Raw genomic sequence first — 22,030 nt, 5'->3', positions numbered from 1 at the left:
GAAATTAAGCAGACCTCTTAGGAATTACTGTTCTAATGGAAAAGTTTATAGCCCCCTCATATGGAGTATGAAACCCAGTGAATTATTTGGAACATGTATCGGCAAACACCAACATGGTTTTCCCACCTCTTTAATGTACTAATATCAACCACAAGCAGACCCCAAAACCATCACCCAAACATGAACATCATCGATCCCGGTGAGGTAGGGTGTTTTACCAGCTTGACTTTATGCGGTTCGATTCCCAATTAAAGCAGACTTTGAGAGAAGCCAGCTTATCGCACGCTGAGGTTGAAATATTGATACAGATGAGAAGATCAAAACAGAAGAAAAAATCCTTACAGTATAGCAGATTCCACTTAATTCTTTGGATGTTTCACCAAGCTAATTTATCATGTCGTCATGTTTCCATTAGCAAGGGAATGGGTGTAATTGGTCCAACAAGTTTCGTGAGTCCAAAACGGTAGGGGGGGAAACAGAGCTCAAGTGAAGAATCTAAAATAAAGAAGATCTGCTGTTGTGAGAGCAAGGGCATTTCAAAGACGCACAAGGATATTAACTCCTGGACCAGGATTTCATGTGAGGCCTAGGTTGTCCGATTATTTACTGTTGAGAGAGTGAAGGATACCGGGATAGGTGCTGTGGGAGCAGGTGAGAAGGTTGTGAATACAGAGCCTTAAATATTTTGCAGTGCAAGCCAGTCTAAGATAAAGGCTCCTTTGTTGTATTTTAATGAGGCACTCCCATGATCAATCATGTACCTAGTAAGTAAGTTTCATCTATACCCCAACCAGTATGCTACAGTCCTGTAGCACCTTAGCGTCCTGTAGTCCCTCGTATCGTATAAAGACTGACTGAAGCGTGCACACTAAAGACAACAACCACATGGATTCTCTCTGGGTCTTCAACGACACCAATTGGTTTAATGTAACAGAAAGGTAAGAACGAATTTAAGTGTTCATGCACAGTCGTCATTCATTTGAATTTTTATCAGCGTTTTCATTTATGAACTGGAAATAGCTAACAGCTAAACACTATACTGGTCATGTGCACTGTGCTTTTTTTTTTGGCCAGACAAAAAAAAAAAAAAAGAAAAAGAAAAGAAAATAAGAGACAAGAAATAGTCCACGGCTCACTTAAAACAGTGGGCATACTCTTATCACCACTTCACAAGCGCTAAGCGACAGAGCAAAAAAGGAAAAAAAAAAACAACAAACAAAAAAAAAAACAAAAAGAGAAAAAATTCATACAACCTCCTCATTCAGTAGTCAGATCACAGTAGGCAAAAATGCTGGATTTACAGAGTTCCAGTGTAAACAATATGATTTCAACAATGAATGGAACAGCCACACAACAACAGGCTTGATCGTAATGTACCTTTTAGTTCCACAGGGAGTCCTGCAGACAACATCCGATGATCTGAATTACATTTTTTTTTTTTTTAAATTTTTTTTTTTTTTTTTTTTGCTTTTTTTGTTCTTTTTTTGTGTGTGAGATTTCACATTACATGGGAGAGTACCCAAAGGACATCCATGATAATCTGCCCGGTGTCCAAACGAAACACTCCCCGTGTTACAAAGCACAGGGTCACAGAGCGAAAAAAAAAAAAAAGACATTGAATTCAAAAATCCGGTTCCTCGTCCGGAGCGTAACGGTCCCAAAATCCTCGTCCCTCATCCTTGCGTGGGAACACTGTATCCTGTGTGCTGGGCAGGACCCCCAGATGATCCCCCGTCTGCACCAACAAATCCAAACCAGGTCGAAATAAGAAAAGTTAAAAAAGAGAAAAAAACGCAGTTCAATTTCCAAGTGTTTCCCCTCGCGTGGAGATCTCTCCAGAAATTGTTCACAACTGCTTTGTTTCCCATTCATCTGAAGATCTCTGGAGCCAAGGTCTACAGTACCACTCAGCACTGTTCAGAGCTCAACACAGCATCTACTCAGCAGAAGTTGAATTATCCAGATGAAAAGTCTTTTTGTTCTTGTATTTTTTTTTTCTTTCTTCCTTCCCGGCGAAAAAAATAAAGAGGTTGCGAGCAGTTCACTGGTTTGTTTGTGCTTGGAACCACAAGAGAGAGAGGCTGAACACTGGCTACCGAAGAAGTGCTTCTCGCTTTTGTGTCTACAGTGCTGTGGTTTCTCCTTCTCAGCTGAAAGAAGATGCACGACACACAAGAGCCTTCTGGAGATTGTGATGAAGTCAGAAAACTCCAGCAAACAGAACTGATTTCAACTTGCTCAATACTGTACAGTTTGTCTATGCGTTCCTTTTATCCGCATAATAGCATTCTACGAAGGCAAATGGCTGTTGCCAGGGGCAACTTTTATTTGTAGCTTCCCCCACCCCCGTAGACAATCTATGATCATAAAGAAGCAGAAAAGATTCTATTACACTAAATGTAGTGTAACAATACACATGAGAAAATGATTTTTTTTTTGTAAGGAAGTAAATTTAGTAAACATATTACGGAGCATGTCAGATTGTTTGCTTTGATATTTACCCAACAGAAGAGCTCAGCAATAGAGTCCAAACCCAGGCACTGGGCATTTCTTTAAGCCTCCCGGACTATCTGTGAAGAATAGTTGTTAAAAAACGAAAGATGGTACACAACTATGGGACCTTTTTCAGAACGCGTTCTCTGGCGGTGCGCATTCTGAAAAAGGTCCCATCGACCCCTCGGTTCGGCAGTTCCTCAATGCGTCGGTTGGGAGGGGAGCAAGGGGGGCGGGGGACGGGGGGGGGCAGAGGGGGGTGCGGGGTCACACGTGGGTCTGCATGCGCTTCTGCAGGGGCCGGGTGAGGTCGGAGTTCTGCGAGGAGGACTGCGAGTAGTGGGACGAAGAGGAGGCCGAGGCCTTGCTGTCCTTGTCGAACTGCACGTAGCCGTCCTGCTTGCTGTAGCTGCTGACGCTGCTGTCGCACTGCGTGTCCAGGAAGGAGCTGGAGTCGCTCAGCGAGCCGCGCTGGAACTCCCGCTCGCACAGCTCGATGGAGCTGCTGCCCATGCCCAGCACGAAGCGCTGGCTATAGTCGTACAGGCGGTTGGGCCCGGCGCCCAGCGTGGAGTAGATGTTGGTGAAGGACATGCCCGTGGGCACCCTCTGCTGCTTGCCCATGGTGGCCGAGTTGGCGGTGCGGGCCTCGGCGGCCTGGTTGCCCGCCAACGACATGGTTGGGGTGGAGTGGTGCTCCTTGAAGGTGTTGACGCTGTAGTAGCCGTTGGTGGGGTCCTTCTCGATTTGGGGGGGGGGGGCGACGTCATCGGAAGGGGAGCAAGAACAAAAAGGAACGTCAGTTATCGAAAACAAATTAAAGGTACGCCCGACGGGTCATTTCTGGAGGAATTGAGCTTTTAATTTGTTTTTAAATATAAGGAGACGTACAATGGTCAAACGCTGTCAGATGTGGGCGCTTGGCAGCTACAAAGGAAATCTTCAAAGTGAGAATGAATTTGAACTTGCTTTGAACATGTGATAAATGATGGAATCGGTGGACTATTATCAATCACGGCAAAACAAACAACAACAACAAAAAAAACAAAACGGATGTGCCTGCCCTCTCTTCTTTCTTCTCTCGCTCTAATTTCTTTTTCCATCATCCTCTTACGTTTTGTTTATGTTTATCGTTTCTTGCTTCCATCTGAAAAATTACATCCAATTGATATATATATATATTTTTAAAAAAACAACAACACAAGGAGTTTAGTGACACATGCGAATGTAATTTTGCTGGGAAGCAAAACTGCTACTGTACAAGGCGTCTTATTTGTTTTGGATTCACTTCCTTTAAATCCAAAGCCACTTGAAGGTCAAAATGGCATTAATTAGAGCCGGAGTGACAAGCAAATAAAGGAGGAGGCCGATATGAGCACCATGTGAAAAGGGGATTAGAGGGTTTAGGGGTGTGAAATAGTTATCCACCTCGTAAACACACAAATCCTGTTATCTGCTAATTAAAAGGGGCCTTGATGATTCACAATTTGGCACCACAGACGTGCGGTAATCTCCGGAAAAAGTTCACTAATATTTTATTTTTAGTCACGGCTTTAACAGATAAACCTAGTTTTTTTTTTTTTTTTTTTGCTTTGCGAAATATATACCGGTTGACCTATTTCGTATAGCGATGGAATGAAAAGGGTTTAGGGAAAGGGAAGCTTTCGGTTGCCCACGCAAATTCGGCGGGAAAACTCCGCGCTCCCTGACAGAGCAGCCAATGCCGTCGTGTGTTCTCCCGGCAATTTGCTGGTTGCTAAGACATCTATCGGGAACAGCCAGGGAGATGGGGATGTCACTCAATGCCGGCGGTGTCATTCTCAGAGCAGGGTCTTAATCAATTGCAGAGGATGTGACTGTGGCAAACCAAGACAGTACGTCTTTAGAAGCATTGTTTTGTTTTTTAAACAAAGTGTTTCTCACAAAGGCTTTATATAGCACATATAATGCCTTCATAAACATGAGATAAATCATACATAAACAAATGTCATACTTCCTATAGACTGGCATAATATCTTATTATGCAACATATAATGCCAAATGTGACATAACCAAAAATGTCGCCTGGCTGACATTTAAACATTATAAAAGGTGACACAATACGTCATGTTTATGAAGGCGTTATATATGCTTTATAAGGCCTTTATGAGAAACACTTCATTTAAAATGTGACCTTTTTCATTTCACGTGTATTTTTCCATTAGGCAGAGAGGGGCACAGTTCAACGCGCGTTTCGAGTGTTATCGTACCTCAGAACCAGGGTGTTTGATCCACACTGAGTGTGCTTCAGATCTAGTTGTGAGCTGCCGCTGAAAAGCTGACGTTCTGTCTCACACGAAAGTCGAAACCGTCATAGAAATGTAATATGTTTTATGTATAAATATATGTGTGCGCGAGTGTGCGCGCGCTAACCGATATCTCAATCCACGGGAACGTTGAAAAAATAAATAAAATATCATCCGTCGTGGGTTTTAAATACGGTGCAATCTTTTCAAGGACGTGAATCAATTTGGAGACCGAGGCTTATTGAATGTGTTTGACACCAGGGCAGCGGGAGAGATAACCACGTACTGGAACCGAAATCAATGCCGCTCACAGCGCTCGAACGTCTCATTCTCCATCGCCTTATCGTATCGTTTTCCATTCATCTTCTCGCGGCTCCGCGGTTGTTATGATAATTCGGCTACCTGTTGTCGCGGGCGGCGGCGGGTTTCAGGTTTTTCGAGAATCCGATCCCCCGCCGTTCGTATCGCGGACCCCCCCGAACAAACGCGCCGCTGGTTTTTGCCGGCCGAGTTTCCGTGACGACGCCCGTTTTTTTAGAACGCCGTCTCGGCGGAACGATAACAAGGTCAGGTTTGGAAAGGTAGAGGCGGCCTCCAATCGCAGCGGAAATGCACACGAGATAAAGCGCTGGAAACCCAAATCACCGACTGACAGTCTAAGCAAAAACGTTTTTTTTTTTTTTTTTGTGCTCGAAAATATCAAAGAACCCCTAGTCGCCGCGCGGCAGTGTCAACACGGCGTGAAAAACGCGGCCTGTAATTCGTGAGTGCGGCAGGAAATTGCACATTGTAAAATATATCCAGCGAAGCTCCTGTAATAAGCGTTTTTTGAAAGAAGCCCCAGATGCATTGTTGCCGCGCCGTGCGAACCGTTCGGCGTCTTCTCTTCGGTTTTTCCGCAGTTTAAATTCTTTTTCATTGCTGTAATCACCGCAAAGCGTGCGAAAGGCAATTACGGTTGTGATTGAGCAGGCGCGCGGTTCGCTCGAACGGATTGACTCGCGTGCATTCAGAACCTCCATTTTCCAGCAATTTAGCCGCGCACTTTTTCGAGATTCATTAACAAGGAGCAACGGGAAACTTTTTAACCATAGTGTAAATAATGGAAAATGTAATAAATTACACTCTCTGTGAAAATGAATAATTTCCCACCCCTAGGCTAGAATTACTTGTAAATTTAAACACATTTTTATACAACACATTTTCATGTGAAATACATAATCAGATTTGATTATTTGGAGATTGAAGTGCCAGTCAATAACCATGCCATTTCACTTAAATATAAAGTGATATTTTCCTCCTGCGAAACCTAAACATTAAAAAACACACACCTTACTTTAAACAGAGAACAAGAGGATAACAGTACATACGTTTAGCATACAGTACATTAGCTGCTTAAATCACTGCATTATGTATCTAGACATCTTTCCCGCCATTTTTGTTATTTTGTTTTATTTTTTTTTTATAGAGACCGGCATAACTGTAGTCCTAGGACAGTGATTCTCAAGGTGTTCTCCTGCGGGATCCCTGTGCATGCTGGTTTTAATTCCAACCAGAGATGCAATCCCAGCTGGTCATTTTTCTGAATTACACTTTTCATACAAGAGTTAATTTACCCTCTCGAGCCACATTATGACAGAAGTACCTGTGCATGCAGCGAAGAACAACAGTCCCATATTTACATAGCGCTACAGTGAAAACAATTATATGAAGAGAGGTCTAAAAATAACGAACCAAATTAAAGCCTGAGGTGAATCAATAGGACGCTAATTGGTGTGGAAAGTGCGGAAACGTGGCACTAAAACTAACCACTCGGTAGATAAAGAACAATACAAAGACAAGGCCAACGAAAACGAGCCAAGCCTATATTGTGTTAACAAGTTTGAGGCCAAAAAAATTATGAAAGAACTCGAAACGCACGTGTTTAGACAACCTTAATTGCGCGAGAGACAGGTTGGAATGAAAACCGGCGTACGCACAAGACGACCCCCCGGGACAGAGTCTGAGAAACTCGTCTCCCTGGGATACGGCGGCTCTACGAGCGACTCCGCGGCGCTAACGACAGCCGCGGCGGAACCTTCCGGCACTCCTCCCCTTTTCCCCGCCCACCTTAATGTGCTGGTACTCCTTCTCCTCCTCCTGCAGCACCTCCAGCTGCTTCAGCACCGACTCCTGCTGGAACTCGCCGCGCTCGATCTGAAGGGGGAGGAAGCAGGAGGTCAACGGGAACCTGCAGAGGCGTCACTAGGGGGGGTGCGGGGGGTGCGGACCGCACCGGGTGACGCCATCAGAGGGGGGGTGACACCGAAGCGACTGGCAGTAAATGTTTTGTGCAGTGTTTTGTGTAGCAACGAGTTGAAGCAGCTAATTTCTCCCCGATGCAGTTTACTGCCGGTTGATTTAATTAGCGGTATTAATGTGAGGAGAAGCGCTTTGTCGTTTGAATGCACAACATGCAATTCCTTGCGCCCACACCTGCCAAAACCCCTGCCCCACTCCCCCCAGCGGGTCACCACTGGGAACCTGTTTCAGGAAGCCAGGCTATAATCGCTAATATCACTGTTCTTTTCCCCCTCCCACCATTTTCCTTTCTTGATTGGTTATTTTAAAAAGGCTGCTTTTTTTAACCCTCTGAAGAGTAGGTTGGAATGTTCAGAGTGTTCTAGAACTCCTTCGCTTTTCCATGAGCGGGCTTCAGACACACTCTCTGGCTTTAATGTTCAGGCTTACAACTTTACATTACATTGCATTGCATTACAGGCATTTAGCAGACGCTCTTATCCAGGGCGAGTTACATTGCACACAATTGTACAGTTGGATATACTGTATACTGAAGAAATGCAGGTTAAGTACCTTGCTCAAGGGTACAACAGCAGTGTCCTACTGAGGGACTGAACCAGCGACCAACTCCTAACCCATTATACTACACTGGTGCCCACTGTCATACTTACCCCTCTTAAGCCATCCCTCCAACCCTATGGTTAGCCATTCCATTAGTCCTATGTCCCGTTAAACGAGTTTAAGGGAGTTTATTAAGTTAGAAGTGCTTGTCTGGACTGCTGAGCGGGCCGGGGCATATTGGTACTGCAGTACTGCCACTCAATCCCGCAGGACCAGATGCTCGCTTGTCAGATCTAAGGAGCACTTGCTAATGGGCAGTTTACACACATCCGAGGTGTCAAGCGGGCTGTTACAGAGCTGACACACTCGGTAGTTCAGCGTCAAGTGTCAAGCTGGCCTTGAAGGATCTGACGCACTTGGTAGTTTAGCCAAGTGAATGAATGTGTGATCTGAGTTAGCCCTGCAGGGTTGCAGAATAAATTGAAATCTGGTTGGTGCTCCAGTACGTTTAATCTGTGTGTTGACAATCTTTATCTTGCCAAACCTCATCTTTTCTGTTTCTTTCTTCCTGGGGCCCCTGCCCCTCCCTTGCCCAAAAATTCACAGGATCGCTCCAGCCCTGTCCCTTGCTCCATTTTTGTGGACAGCAGCAGCCCTGTTCGCCCCCTGCCCATGCCTTGATGCAGCCTGGAGCTCCAGATGCATCAGCCAGCCCCTCTAAGCAGCACTATACTGAACAATACAATTTGAACTTTTACTTTTCCAGTTAGTTTATAGCCTCAACTGTAACCTGCTCAACCCACTTTAATTGCTGTGATAGGTCCCTTATTACATTTCTGTTACAATCCATTCCACCACTATTTTATACCAGGCTGGCCAGTGGAGGATGGGCCCCCTTTATAGCCAAGTTCCTGCCGAGATTTCTCCCCATTGGGGAGTTTTTTCTCGTCACAATTTCAGGGTTTTTCTCCCCACTGGGAGTTTTTTTAACGTGTACCTCAAGTCCTTGCTATTAGGGGGTTCAGGCCTGGTTTATTTGCTTTTTGCTCTGTTTCTTGCCCTTTTTCTGCTACTCTGCAAATCGTCTTTGTGACAGTTCTCTGTAAAAAAAATTCTTTTTAAAAAGCGCCATGCAAATAAAATCGATTCGATTTGATTTCCGTCGCCGGCAGCCATTGTGACATCAGCATTAGAACGTTCGGCGAGGAACGTTCCGATCGCGCGTCTGCGCTCCAGAGACGGCGAGTCGGGCCGCAGCGTGTCGGCCGCAGCGTGTCGGCCGCAGCGTGGCGGCCGCAGCGTGTCGGCCGCAGCGCGGCGGGTCTCTCACCATCAGCTGCTTGATGGCGGCGTGGTCCTCGGTCTCCCGAGCGGCGGCGTGGTCCTTGTGAACGATCTCCACCTGGATGTCGTTCTTGGCGGAGACGACGCCTTTGAGATCTGGGAGAGAGACGCCGGCGATTAACCCCACATTAGAAGGTGCTAAGAACCCGCGACACGCGAGATTTGCCCTTCATGCTGTTTTCAAAAAGCAGTGACCTTCAAAAAAAATGTTTTTTTAGAAAATAATATTACATTTTCAAAATTGCTGTTAAGGCCTTCTCAGCTTCCTGGGTACAAAGACAGCAAAGACTCCCGTTACCTTCTCAGTAAATTACAACAGAGTTTGGGTTAATTTGATTTCAATTCAGAAAATGAATACATTATTCGATTAACTGAAAAATAATTATGGGAAAAAGTACATTATTGAGTTATTAAAATTGTTTTTAAAATTCCTGAATTGAATTTCAATCCTCTTTCTGAATCGACCGAACGAAAGTGGAATTGACCTAGACTTCACGTGGGCGAATTAACATTTTCATCCATTCACGCAAACATTTTCACAGTCAATAACAGTGCTTTCTCATTTATAAAGGAAAAAAAAAAAAGATTTAAAAAATGCCAAAGGTGATCGTATTGACGTTAGGAAAGAAAAATCTTACTTTCCGATTTAATTTTGCTTGAAAGGTCTGTCTGGTGAGCAGAGATGGAGACAGGATGTGAGGACATAACCAGGTGCGCGTCTTCTGTGGTGTACAACAACAACACGCTGAGCGGGGGGCAGAAGTCTGGGTCTGGAGGCAGGAAATCTAGGCAACTGAAATCACCAGCTAGGCTAATCTTTATGCTATGCAAGAGAACAGCGTACACTTCAGGAAGCAAATAAATAAACAGACGAATAATGAAACAAGTCTTACAGACATTGCCAAAGTTTTATGAGTCTCAGAGCAATAGAACAGCGTGTAACCTCAGGAAGCAAATAAATCAATACGCATTGAAATATTCTCTGTGAGTCTAGAAATAAGTCTTGCAGACATCACCAAAGTGTTATGGGTATCAGAAGCCTCTCTTTAGCCTGAATGCTAAGCTCCTGTTCTCAGTTTCTCGCACTGGTAGCTGCGAAGGGCACTTACTTCTCTGAAGGCGAGTGCAGCAGAAGGCTCCGATGGTCCCCATGAGGACGATGAAGGCCACGAAAGCGCCGACCGCCACCCCGATGATGACGGCCAAATGTAGGGACTCTGAGGAGGAAACGCGCACGCGCGCGCACACACACGCACGCACACACACACACACACACACACACATGTACACACACACACACGCACACGCACATGCACACACGCGCACAGTTCTACGATGATGCATCATAGTTACCCAAGCTGCCACTAACTGCGCGATGACAGTTCACTCTGTTCTGAGAGCTTTGTTCACAGTGCAAGGAGAACAGAAATCATCATGCAACTGTAAATGAACCTCATTCTCCATGGCTATGAGGAATGCCCAACTGAGCCCACATTTTACGTCCCCAAACTTCAGTTAAACCAAACACCTAATGTCCATTTAATGTCTTCGTTAATCAAAGCAGCTATACACTTTATTCATTTTATTTATTTATGCAAACTTTGCTGAATTGAGAACTGCCTGTTGGAGAAAGAGGGATTACATAATTTTATCACAAACAACAAAGCCTTTTTTCTGTTTCACAGAAAGAAAAATTATATAAATATATTTTTAATGAACCCTCTGAAAATTGAGAATTGAATTCTTATCAGACTGCCATTCACAATACCACTACTGTGTCTGCTGTCCCATGTAAATCAAGGCTGTTGTATCATAGTGTGTTGTCATGACCCCACAGCAAGACGCCGCGTGTTAAAGTGACGCTGCCTTAATTTAACACTAACAGAATTTATTAAGGAGAAAGTACTCAAGAGTTCACTGTTTTCTGTCAGAGAGAAAGAGAAAGAGAGAACACAGAGACTTTTATGCCCCTTTATGAGAACATAATTGACAATTCATTACACTGGAATAAAAATATTTATATGTATGTATATATATATATATATAGAGAGAGAGATGAACAGAATTCTCATGCTCACTGTTCCTAAGGTTAAAAGCCTGGACTGTCTGAAGGGTTTCTGAGTAAAGGCAGAGACACAGATTTGCAAAACCGCTCAGAGCAACAACGCAGTAACCCAGCAGCGAAATAACCCAGCGGCGAAATAACCCAGCGGCGCAGTGACCCAGCGGCGCGACCCGGGCCGCGCGGGACAGAAGGGGCGGCTCTCGAACCTTGGCTCCCACCTTGCTCCTTGAGCCGGATGATCTCGGTGTCGGAGCCGAAGCTGTTCCAGGCCGTGCAGTTGTAGATGGTCTGGAAGTCCGCCGGGACGATGTTGCTCATGGTGAGGGTGGAGATCACGCCCTCCTCCGTGCTCACCGTCTCCACCGTGTACCGGCCCGAGGTCCCCGACTCCAGAACCGTCTCCTTCCAGGACCACGCCTGTCACAGGAAAGGGGGGAAGGGGGGGTTAGGGGGTGGGGGGCGTAGCCAGGGGCAGGCCAGGGGGTAGGGGGGTGAAGAGCGTCAATCCACTCCAACACCTCGTTTTCAACACGCTAATTTGTGCATCGCGTGTTAAAATGGCAGTTAACACACTTTGAAAAGCTTGTGAGGAAAACTGAAAAGCGGCTTGCTTTTGCCGTTTGGCGGAACAGCGCTCAAAACTAGGGCTCGTTGGCGGGTGCCTCAGAATGCAGTCTGCGCGCAGCCGGGAAGCCCGGCGGCGAAGCAGCTTTTAGGGTCCCGCTCTCGGGGGCTTCCGACCTCTGCTTTGTGGCGGTCGTAAAACCGCGGACGCGACGGGCCCCGAAGGGGAGGCTGCTCTCACCAAACGAGCCAGCCAGGACAACTAAAAGAGTAGTTTCCGACTCTGGAAAGCTCAGACAAAAAAAAAAAAAAAACTGCCGCTTTTTGAAGTTGTTTAGTGTTCGGCCGTCTCACGCCCCTTCCTTCCCCTCGATTGGTCGGACCCGTCGAGGAATGGGACGTGGCCCCGGCCGTGAACTGTGATAAGGGGCGGGCCCGTCGCGGCAGGTGTTTTAACAAAATTAATCTGCGTATACATATTTTTGTGGAATAACAGCACTGGTGTTAGCTAATAAGAATAAATGTTTTCCAATTATTTTCCTTGGGAAACGGGAAGTAGTTTGGGCGGAAATTCCTAGAAACCCATTTCCCGGTGTTAAACCCTAGTGCTGTATAACAGGTAGGGAACAGGGCTTGTAACCCAAAGGTTGCAGGTTCGATTCCCAGGTAGGACACTGCTGTTATACCCTTGAGCAAGGTACTTAACCTGAATTGCTTCAGTACATATATCCAACTGTATGAATGGGTACTACCTAGTATACTAGTATGCTACCTAGGATACTAGGTAAAAGTTGTGTAAGTTGCTCTGGATAGGAGCGTCTGCTGATTGGCAGTAATGTAATGATTGGCGACTCCACTGACCCCTCCCTCCCCCTGTTTGTGGGTGAGGGTGGGAGCGAGGGCGGGGGGTGAGGGCGCTGCTGGAGAACGGGTTACTCACGATGCGGTCCGGAGGTGGGGTGCTGCGGATGAAGCACTTTATCTGGCCCTTCTCGCCGTGGGGGGTCTGCTGCGTCTGGGTGCTGGAGATGGTGGGGGGGCCTGCCGCGAGACAGAGACAGACGGCCAATCAGCACGCAGACACGCACGCTCGCATCACCGCCGCGCCAAGTGCGGCCGCAAAGTCAAGGTTTCCTCTCCCCACTTCCAAAGATTTACTGACCGAGGATGTTCATGTACCTCCCCTGACCTCCCCTAAAGCCATATATCACACTCCAGTGGACGGTAATGGCCATCTTTGACACAGAGTTGTCACTTCTGAAGTAACCATCAGACACATTATAAACAAGGGCCATGTCTGACTCAGCACCTGCCCACCACTGAATATGGCTGTGGAGTACTAAGTTGTTAAGCAGGCAATGTTTCCAGAAATGTAGTATGCTTAAAATCCCAGGATGATATTGTCATTTCCAGGGTTCCACAGAGTATATTTAGGAGTATACTTTTCAGGAAATAAACAGTCATTTTGATTCCCTGAATACGACCTGCAGCTTTTCTGTAAAAAATGCGGCACAGCTTCTCCGAGATTTTCCCTCAGCGACACTGACACGTGACCATGGCCAAGCATGGGTGGAGCATCTTGTGACACCTCCACAGTACGGCTATAAAAGTTATGAAGGATATAATCTGCGTACTGCCCATCGCAAACTAAAACATACATACTAAACAGTTATGCAGTATGCTTAGTAGACAGTACACATCGTGTACATTTTCTGCGTTGAGGATGCAGTAGATAGGAGGCTGATTTTGACTCGGCCCTGGTTAATGATTGATCGCGGTGCTGGAAAAGGGTGAGCCCAGGTGTTAAATCCGCGCTGCGCTGTGACACGTCGCGGCGCTGTACCTGCTGGGCCCCGGCGGAGGCAAACAGTAATTAAACGCGGGGGGACTGGCGCGCTCTTTCAGAGTGTAGACCGCGGCGTACGTGGCACGGCGCTCTTCGGATTTCAAGGTTCAGGAGCGCGTGGGCCAGTTTACAGATCACAGAAACACAGCGCCTGCCGAAAACCCACGCCAGATGAGTGTAAATGGCGTTCGCCGTGGCGATCGGGAGCCGACAGGATGCGATAAACAAACAGGGCTACTGTGTCTCCTCTGCTGCACTGGAGTACCCACACACAGACTGCTAACCCAGGAGGCTGATCCCATTGACTTACCTCATACTGTATATTATACAGTACTGTTCTGTACTATACTATACTGCAATGCACTGTGCTATGCTATACTATGCCCTACCATACCATACCACACTATACCATACCATATCATGCCATACTATACCATACCACGCTATACCATACCATACCATTCTATACCACAGCATACCATACTATACCATGCCATACTATACTATGCTATGCTATGCTATACCATACCATGCCATACCATACTATGTTATGCGATGCTATGCTACACTATACTACACCAAACTATTACCTCTTGTCCTCCTAAGAACTGGCAATTCACTTTTGTCCTCTGTAGGGGACATGAGCCCTCTGATCGTAATCTCGAGAACCAAATACTGTATTCTACTATGGTGATATGTATGAATCCACATTCAATGAAATGGGGGAACGACGGAGGCTTAACAGATATCTTGAAAGACTGTTTAAAAGCGAACAGTAGGAAAGAGCTCATCTACGAAGTGTGATAGAGTAACACGGAGAGATCCTTTGTGTACAAATGTTGTTTTGCTGATGTCCTGAGCGCAGCCTGAATGGTTAATCCCAGTTTGAGTCAAACGGAATAACTGTCAGGTTCATAAATGAAGCTTCGGCGATATCCGCCAAAGTCACAGAGTCGAGGCTGCGCGCCATCCCTTCGCTGCTCGGACACGTCTGCCATTTGGCGTTCGTAGGCGGAGCACTAACAAGCATGAGAAAGCGCGAGTTAAAATGCCATTATTTCCCCGCCCTGTCTGCTCGGGAACTTCAAAATGAAGATGACAGAAAGTAGGCTGCTGCCCATACATAACAGCTTCGGCAAGTTTTTTTTGTGAGGCTGAATGTTTCGGTGAAGGGTATTCGGAAGGACTTGCACAAGGGCGACAGTGCGCTGTGTGTCTTTAAGTTACTGAATGGATAAAAATACTTTTTTCCCCCCATAGATACAGCCTTCCAGTTCTTCTCATGTAGATTATAATAAAAAATTAGCTGTTCATCTATGGGAGCTCAGCAATGCGTGTAAATTCAATTTAAGAAATCGTGTTCATTTGGGGTGGGGGGTGGTGAGAATGCTACCATGGTTTGCAGGCTGTGCACATGCACATGGCCTGCTCTCTGATTGACTGTGTGAAAGGTTCTAGAACTCTGAGCCAAGCAACCAATCACATGGCACCTTTCACATCACGTGACATGTAAAGTGTCCATTTTGAAGTTTTCGCTTGAATCCCCAACTTTGCTGTTTAATTCTTACCGAAAACACTACAATATCCTCCCACAGCGTATATGGGTTGCAGTGTTGCAGGATGACAAAAAAAAAAAAAGAATAGAAGAAGGGGAAAAATCGGATTTCAACAGGTAATGTCTGAGCTAACCGAAATGGATTACTGCACGACTGATCGCCTGAGGTGGGGATGAAGGCTACAGTGGCAATCGTGAGGGTAAGCAGGACAGGGAAGGGGAAGTCATGCTACTAGTTATCCTGTCAATACAATTTATTTGCTTCATTTTCCAAAAATAATAGCTGTGAACCTCGAACCTCGACCCCCCCCCCCCCGGCAATGTTGTCCGTGATCCTACCCCTTCAATTTCTTTTAAAAATACGACGATCGAAAGTCTTGGGACAGGGTGCCAGATTGCCAGCTCAAGCCAACCACATTTCCAAAGAAGCACGGGGGTCAAATCCCAAGAGCAATTAAAAATAATTAATAAATTTAAAAAAATAAAATTGGAATCGAAAGAGGTGGGGGTTGGTGGGGGATCGCATGCTACCCTCTGACCAATTTCTAAGCAGCCATAATTGTAGTTTATTAACGGCCTCTAATTAAAATAAATTAGCATTTTGATGAGATTCTGACGGTCAAGGCTTGTGAAGGCTACCGTGTCTCCAAGCTGGACCTTCTGCATACCAATCGAACCGCGAGCGAAGTAACCCATTCCCCCCACTCACATACGTCTGTGAGGGGGCCTACACAACCTGCTACAGGAGGAGGGAGGGAGAGGGGGCGGGGTGGGGCAGAGTGGGGAGGAAGGGGTGGAGGTGGAGGTGGGGGTGCGTAATGGTATTCCGAGAGGTTTCCACGGTGAATGTATTCAGATCAATTCCTCCCGGTGCCGCGGAGCAGATCTGGCTGGGGGATCAGGGCACTAAATGAGGAATATTATTAGACATCTTTATCTCTCAGCCTCAGGCTGAAGTCTGGCTGGGGAGTTACCGGGGGGGGGGCGGGGGCAGGGTGGGGGGGTTGGGAGGGGGGGGGGGGGGCGTGGGGGAGCAGGGTTCCTCATGGAAGAATCTGGAGTGGGCGTGGCATGGCTGTCTTGCTCCAGTTGTTTATGGAAAATATTTCTAGAATCAAGGGACTACCTGACTACCTGTCCCTCAACAAGGTGATCACCATTGGGGCCTATTTTATTTATATGAGGTGAAAAGTAAAGGTAAGGTAAAAATTTAAGGTAGCAACCAACAATAATGTACCATGTTATAGTAGTTCACCCTATATATAGTTCAGCCTTTTTGATGATGACATAATGACAAAATGTTGCATCACATGTGCGTGCGCACACACACACACACACACACACAGACAAGCACAGACACACACACGCACACACACACAGACATGCACACACACGCACACGTACACACGCACACACACACGCCACGCTGCTCAGAATAATAGCCGGCGTGGATATAATTCTGCATCTGCGGTCTTAACCGACAAAGTCGCCAACTTTTTTTCGAAAGGACACGACGCAAGAGAGCTCCATTAACGCACACGCGCTCGCACGGCAAAAACGTATCAGGGCCCTGTCATTTGTGATAAATTACAATTTCGCCGCGCTGATAATTGCAACGGAAGAAAGGAAAAGAAAGAAAAAGAAAAACCCCGCCTGAGTTTTCGAAACCAAGCCGCTGTAATTTATGCACATTAATGAGAACGAGGACCCCGCCGCCACCGAGACAGCCGGCAGTCGGAGGAGTTGCCACGGCAATGCAAAGTTTTTTTCCAATGAAACGCGAATGCTAATTTCCCGAGTTCCGAGCTGAAAGGAAAGAACGAAACACGACAAAACAAAACAACAAACAAACGGAAAAAAGAGAGAGAGAGAGAGAGATTATCATTCCGGTTACGCCGCGGGGGATGTGAGAGACGAAGTCCGTTTGGCCGCCTCACGCGGTCTGAGCGGGACGAAGGAGGAGGACGCGGCGCGCGATAAAAAAAGAGCGTAAAAACATTCGGCTAGCGCGCCGCGAAGCTCGGAGGAGACGGGACTGTTGAGAGGGAGGGGAGGGGGACGGGGAGGGGGAGGGGGAGGGGGGTGGACAGAAAGGCCAAACAGAAAGGCCAATCACCACACTTCAGCTAAAACGAAAACCGGTTCAGCTCGTTATGTAATCATCGCCAGCGTCGCGGAGGTACGCCGTGGCGTGCGGCAGTGGAGGTCTCTTGCCTCTCGCGCACCGCCGGTGGAAACCGCAGGAGGCTTCGAGACGTTCAGAAAAAGTTCCCGCGTCTAACAAACCTTCATAAAATATGCACGCTCACAGACGCAGACACCCGTCCCCCGCCTCCTGAATATGAAATAAACATGGCGAGGGATAGCTAGACACAGAGACGCAGTCGGGCAGTCAGTCGCGTGGAGTGTGTCGGTTAGTCACGGATGAGGGAAACAGGTGAGAATGATAAAGATCGGAAATAAAATCCTTCCTGTGGGACTGGTGAACTAATAAAACTGAACTGAACTGAATTGATGGTTTTACATACACACATTAAGACACTGCGTTGCAGGGATTGAGGTTCCGTAAAGCTGATCGTTAGTTAAACTGACTATGGAAATCGCTGTTACCATGCAACCCCTGAACAGACAAAATACACTCACTTAGCAAACACTAGGAGCTCTCTGTCTGTCGGTCTTTCTGTCTGTCTGTCTGTCTGTCTATCTGTCAGGCTGTGTCTGTTTGTCTTGGACAATGCAATTTGTCTACACATAATCATAAGTGGCCTGTACACAGACATACATGCACACACACACACACCCACACACAAAGCACACACACACACACACCCACCCACACACATAAGAAAATGATGGATTCTGTTTTTTTTTGGTGTGTACCTCGTTTCCACTAGCTGATGAAGGAGCGTCTGAAATCATGTGTCATGTGTCAAAGCAGTTTCTCATTGCCTGAGTAAATCTAATTCCACGCAGGGTTCCTCTGGATATTAAAGGAGTCGGGTAGACTGGAGGGGAGGAACAAGCAGCGGAATCACACTGCAAATGTCACCGCAGACAATCGACACCACCGTCAGGAGAATTTGTTGACAGGCGGGGGAACATCCAAGTGAACATTTCCACTTTTGAGTCTGGCAATCAGATTTGCCAGAGAAAATTTTGCGAAACTCGAAGATTTATTATTTTTTTTTGGAAGGCATAAAGCCTTTTAAAACTGAACTTCAGTCATTCAAATGGAATAAATGTGATGCTGTTTTTTGTTTCTTAGCTCAGAGACAAACAGCGCATAACACAGGGACCATAAAACGTGCACATTCATAAAAAAGAGAAAAATGAAATTAAACCATGCTTGTTTTATTTTTAGGCGCAAATAGATAATAAAATATGAATTTAATATGTGTGAAATTGTGTAGAAAGCTTTTTGCTTCAACTATTCTTTCCTTATTATCACTAAATAGTGCTACCTCTGACTCTCAGTAAACAACACAAATATATCTAATTTACCCTTAAACTTTGACTCACAATTGAATAGAAGCGTTACTTGCAAACAAATGTGGGTTGGTGATTTCAGTGAACAAAATCAATGAAACAAAGATGCAAAAAATGTATGTATGTGTTTGTTGGGTGTTTAACAGAACACGTGTGAGAATTGTATGTTGCCTGTAATTGAAGTGCAGCAACGTACTAAATATAATCCATTGAGAGAGAGAGAGAGAGAGACAGACAGAAAGAGAAAGGGGGGGAGGCAAGTTCATCATGGAACCTACGCATGAGAGACTAAAACATATTAACGTTTTAATTTCCAGATCATTCAGCACTTTGCTGGAGTGGATTCAGGCGTGCCGGTTCCTTAGGACATTTCCTTCGAGGGGTGGAAAGCAATAACTTACGCAAAAATAAAAAAAATAAAAAAACACTGTGCTTCAGGCTTCCACAAATGGACAACGAGAGAAAGCCTTTTTTAAAGACGTGTAAATCCCCCCTCTGAAGGCCGCTCCCATGTTAAGGCAGGGCGCCCTGCATATCAAGCGACGGTAATGAGCCGATTCGTCTGAAGTCGGCGGATTTTTCCCCCCATCCCCATATTCATTAAGCAGTCGCCGCCTGCGTTTGCAATCTTCGGTGATTTCGCTAATTTAATGAGCATTAAAAACACTTATTTTATTTTATTTCTTTTTTTAATTTTTTTTTTTACCCCCATTGGATACACAAGCAGCTTGAAAAAAAAGAAATAGGTGCAGGATTGAGACGGTCTGAGCATGTGCGGTTTGAAGAACTGGCGATTTCCTCTGTGTAGAAAGGCAAGGTCAAAGTGATATGTAACTCAGAATGACGGACTCAGTTCCCAAGATTCCAAGCACGCTTTACTGAATCCTGATGTCAGCAGACAACCAATGGCAGCGAAGCACTTACCGTTGACGGTGAGCGCCACTTCCTTCTCTCCCGCGCCCACCCGGGGGACCACCGCCCGGCACACGTATTTCCCAGCATCCTCCTGTCTCACCGACTTCAGTGTCAGGATGTTCTCGTTGCTAAGCACCTGCGGGGCGCCAGGAGAAGGGTCAAAGGTCATTACGGGGATTGGCTTAGAAGCCCTAAAGAGACTACCTCGACTCCTCCTTGCCATACTTATCGCATTAGGGTCCTCTCATGAACTCCCCCATATTTAAATCCAGTTTGAACCTCGCTTCAGGGACTCTAGCAGGGATTAATCCTATTCCTGAGAGCACTGCTGAAATACGACTGAAATCTCAAAACATTAAATCTTTTTTGAGCATACAGATTAACAGCGATCTAAGAACAGATCTAAGGTATTAGAATGCATTCTTTTTTCTGTCATATTAGCATTATTTATTGTTTTCTACACTGGCCATTCTCTTTTCAAAATAAATGCACGATATGCTGATGTGTTGCAAGATGCTAAAGTACTGAAAAGGAAAATGTATTTTTTTTTTTGCGGGCTGTCATGTTCTCTTTAAGATTGTAGGATTGTTTTGTTTATCCAACGTCTGTGCTCCCCTTCTGTGACTTCCCTTTGGACAAAAGACCCCAAATCCACCCTCCAGATGTGCCGTATTTATTTCTTTAATTCTTTTTAAAACATTTTTTAATCCCCATTTCTTTAGACTTCAATTTCGGGAGTACTAAATTACAGTTACTGTGCTAATATCCAACACACTTTGTGCTACTACTTTTGTGTTACTTCCAACCCATTTTCTGTCAAAGTTACTACTTTTGTGTCACAAATATACAGTTTATCTGTTACAAAGGGGGACTTTTTAATACGGACTGTGTTGAAAGTAGCACAACATGCGTTGTCCTTAACTAGAAATGGTGGTATGTTATGGTGATAGGTGTGTTGTTTATAACACGTCTCTTTTGAGAGTATGCTTCATCAGTTCTGGACTCCACACACTAGCAGGAGTAACAAATGCATGTTTGGGTTTGTTGTCAAATCAGCAGAGGTTGAATCAGGGGATCAACAGAGATCCATCCTTTTCAGTTCATAAGTTACATAAGCTTGTGTTTCCTCTATTTGCTGGCATCAGTGCTCACACAACAGAACCGGTAAGTATTAATCTGCATTACTATGAAAGAATGTTCCAAATGTCAACAAATGTACAAACTGTGTACCCTGGCAACACCCCAGCCCAGAGTTTCTGTGTTGGGTTCATAGCAGGTAAATAGGCCACAGTGGGTGGCCAGTCCGGAAAAGTTCTGATGAGTCAAAATACTTCTGTGCACGTCTTACACGAGTGCTCTGGAGTGTGTGAGGTCAGAGCATCGTCTCCATGGCAGCACGCAGTCAAGAAGCCGTCGGTGACTCGGCACGGCGATGACACCAGCTCTCCTTGTGACTGAAGCGCTCTCTTTTTTTCGCCTACACGCTGGAACAGGCTGACTCTGTTTCCCAACGTATCATTACATCAAGCCGCGCCCGGCCAATTTGTCTGGAAATGACACCGAGCCTTGACATGACACGCGGTCCTCAGCTAGTCTTTCCGTGCCGAAGCGGCTCCATCCTAGAGCTGCCTCAATCTCATTCCACACGCAGGTGTACCGGTTTCCTGCAGTGTGGCAGCTGTGGCCTTCATTAAGATCCTTCATCTTTGCTGGGCAATCTTTTTATGAGTATCTGTGAGCTCATGGCCGATGGTCTGTCTTTATTATGTCTGTAATGTGTTTCATATGGCAAGTGTAGCCCGAAGACTAATCTCCAAATCCGGACAATAAAGTTTTTTTTTTTTCTCATCTAATCTAATTAGAATTCACCGTTCATTGTAGCACCGTTGATTTGTTTATTAATTTTTGTTTAGCACTTTCTTAATCACCGCTTATAACTATGAGCTATTCCCGTGGCTGTGCACATATTGGTGCGTCGCCCTCTTTTCATTAAGACATTTGCAGTCGGCCGTTCCTCCGCACAGGCGCGCGGGTTAATTCGCGGGTTTACAAAACGGAATTTAACAACGATTTAATCGCTTTGTTTGTCTCCTTTCTCGTACGCCCGCGCTTCCCGACGCAGTTAAACGTGACGACGGGCGTCCGTGTTTCCAGCGGGCATCGCGGAGCATCCGAACCGTTAGATAAAATTGATACTGAGTTTTTTTGGCAGCGGCTCGCGAGGTAACGGCTCGGTGAAACCTTGGCTTGTAACTCAAAAGGTTATGTGGTTGATTCCCAGCCGGGGCGCTGCCACTGCGCCCTCGAGCGAGAGGCACTTAACCCAGATCGCTTCCGTAAAACACCCGGCCGTTTCAGAGCATCGGGATGATCCCCCGGGATAAGAGCGCCGGGTAAACGCTGAAATACGACGGGCGGCGGTGTAGTATAATGGCTAAGGAGTTGGTCTTGTCACCTGAAGGTCGCAGGTTCGATTCCCCCGGTAGGACACTGCCGTTGTACGCGTGAGCTAAGGTACTTAGCCTGCATTGCTCCAGTATACATCCAGCTGTGTAATTGAATACAATGTAAGTCGCTCTGGATAAGAGCATCTGCTAAATGCCTGTAATGTAATGTATAAGGTGACGAGACTGTGA

The 22,030-nt window shown here is 46.0% G+C and overlaps 1 protein-coding gene across 2 annotated transcripts in view; it reads right to left on the bottom strand.

Annotated features, from left to right (window-relative positions):
* Positions 1-890: 890 nt before the first annotated feature.
* Positions 891-22,030, bottom strand: part of kirrel3a (kirre like nephrin family adhesion molecule 3a) — a 204,494-nt gene continuing 183,354 nt past the window's right edge. The window contains exons 9-16 of one of the 2 annotated variants that reach the window (XM_064352549.1): positions 19,404-19,530; positions 12,533-12,633; positions 11,235-11,445; positions 10,073-10,180; positions 9,602-9,685; positions 8,950-9,059; positions 6,888-6,974; positions 891-3,231 (exon numbers count right to left, since the gene is read on the bottom strand). In XM_064352549.1, coding sequence (XP_064208619.1) covers positions 2,761-3,231; positions 6,888-6,974; positions 8,950-9,059; positions 9,602-9,685; positions 10,073-10,180; positions 11,235-11,445; positions 12,533-12,633; positions 19,404-19,530 — 1,299 coding nt within the window. In that variant the 3' untranslated portion in view covers positions 891-2,760. The remainder of the gene's footprint in view (positions 3,232-6,887; positions 6,975-8,949; positions 9,060-9,601; positions 9,686-10,072; positions 10,181-11,234; positions 11,446-12,532; positions 12,634-19,403; positions 19,531-22,030) is intronic. The other variant, XM_064352550.1, reaches the window with a different exon arrangement.

The sequence above is a fragment of the Anguilla rostrata genome, chromosome 9 (genome assembly GCF_018555375.3).
Source record: "Anguilla rostrata isolate EN2019 chromosome 9, ASM1855537v3, whole genome shotgun sequence".
Taxonomy (NCBI): domain Eukaryota; kingdom Metazoa; phylum Chordata; class Actinopteri; order Anguilliformes; family Anguillidae; genus Anguilla; species Anguilla rostrata.
This window is presented reverse-complemented; position numbering and strand designations above follow the sequence as displayed.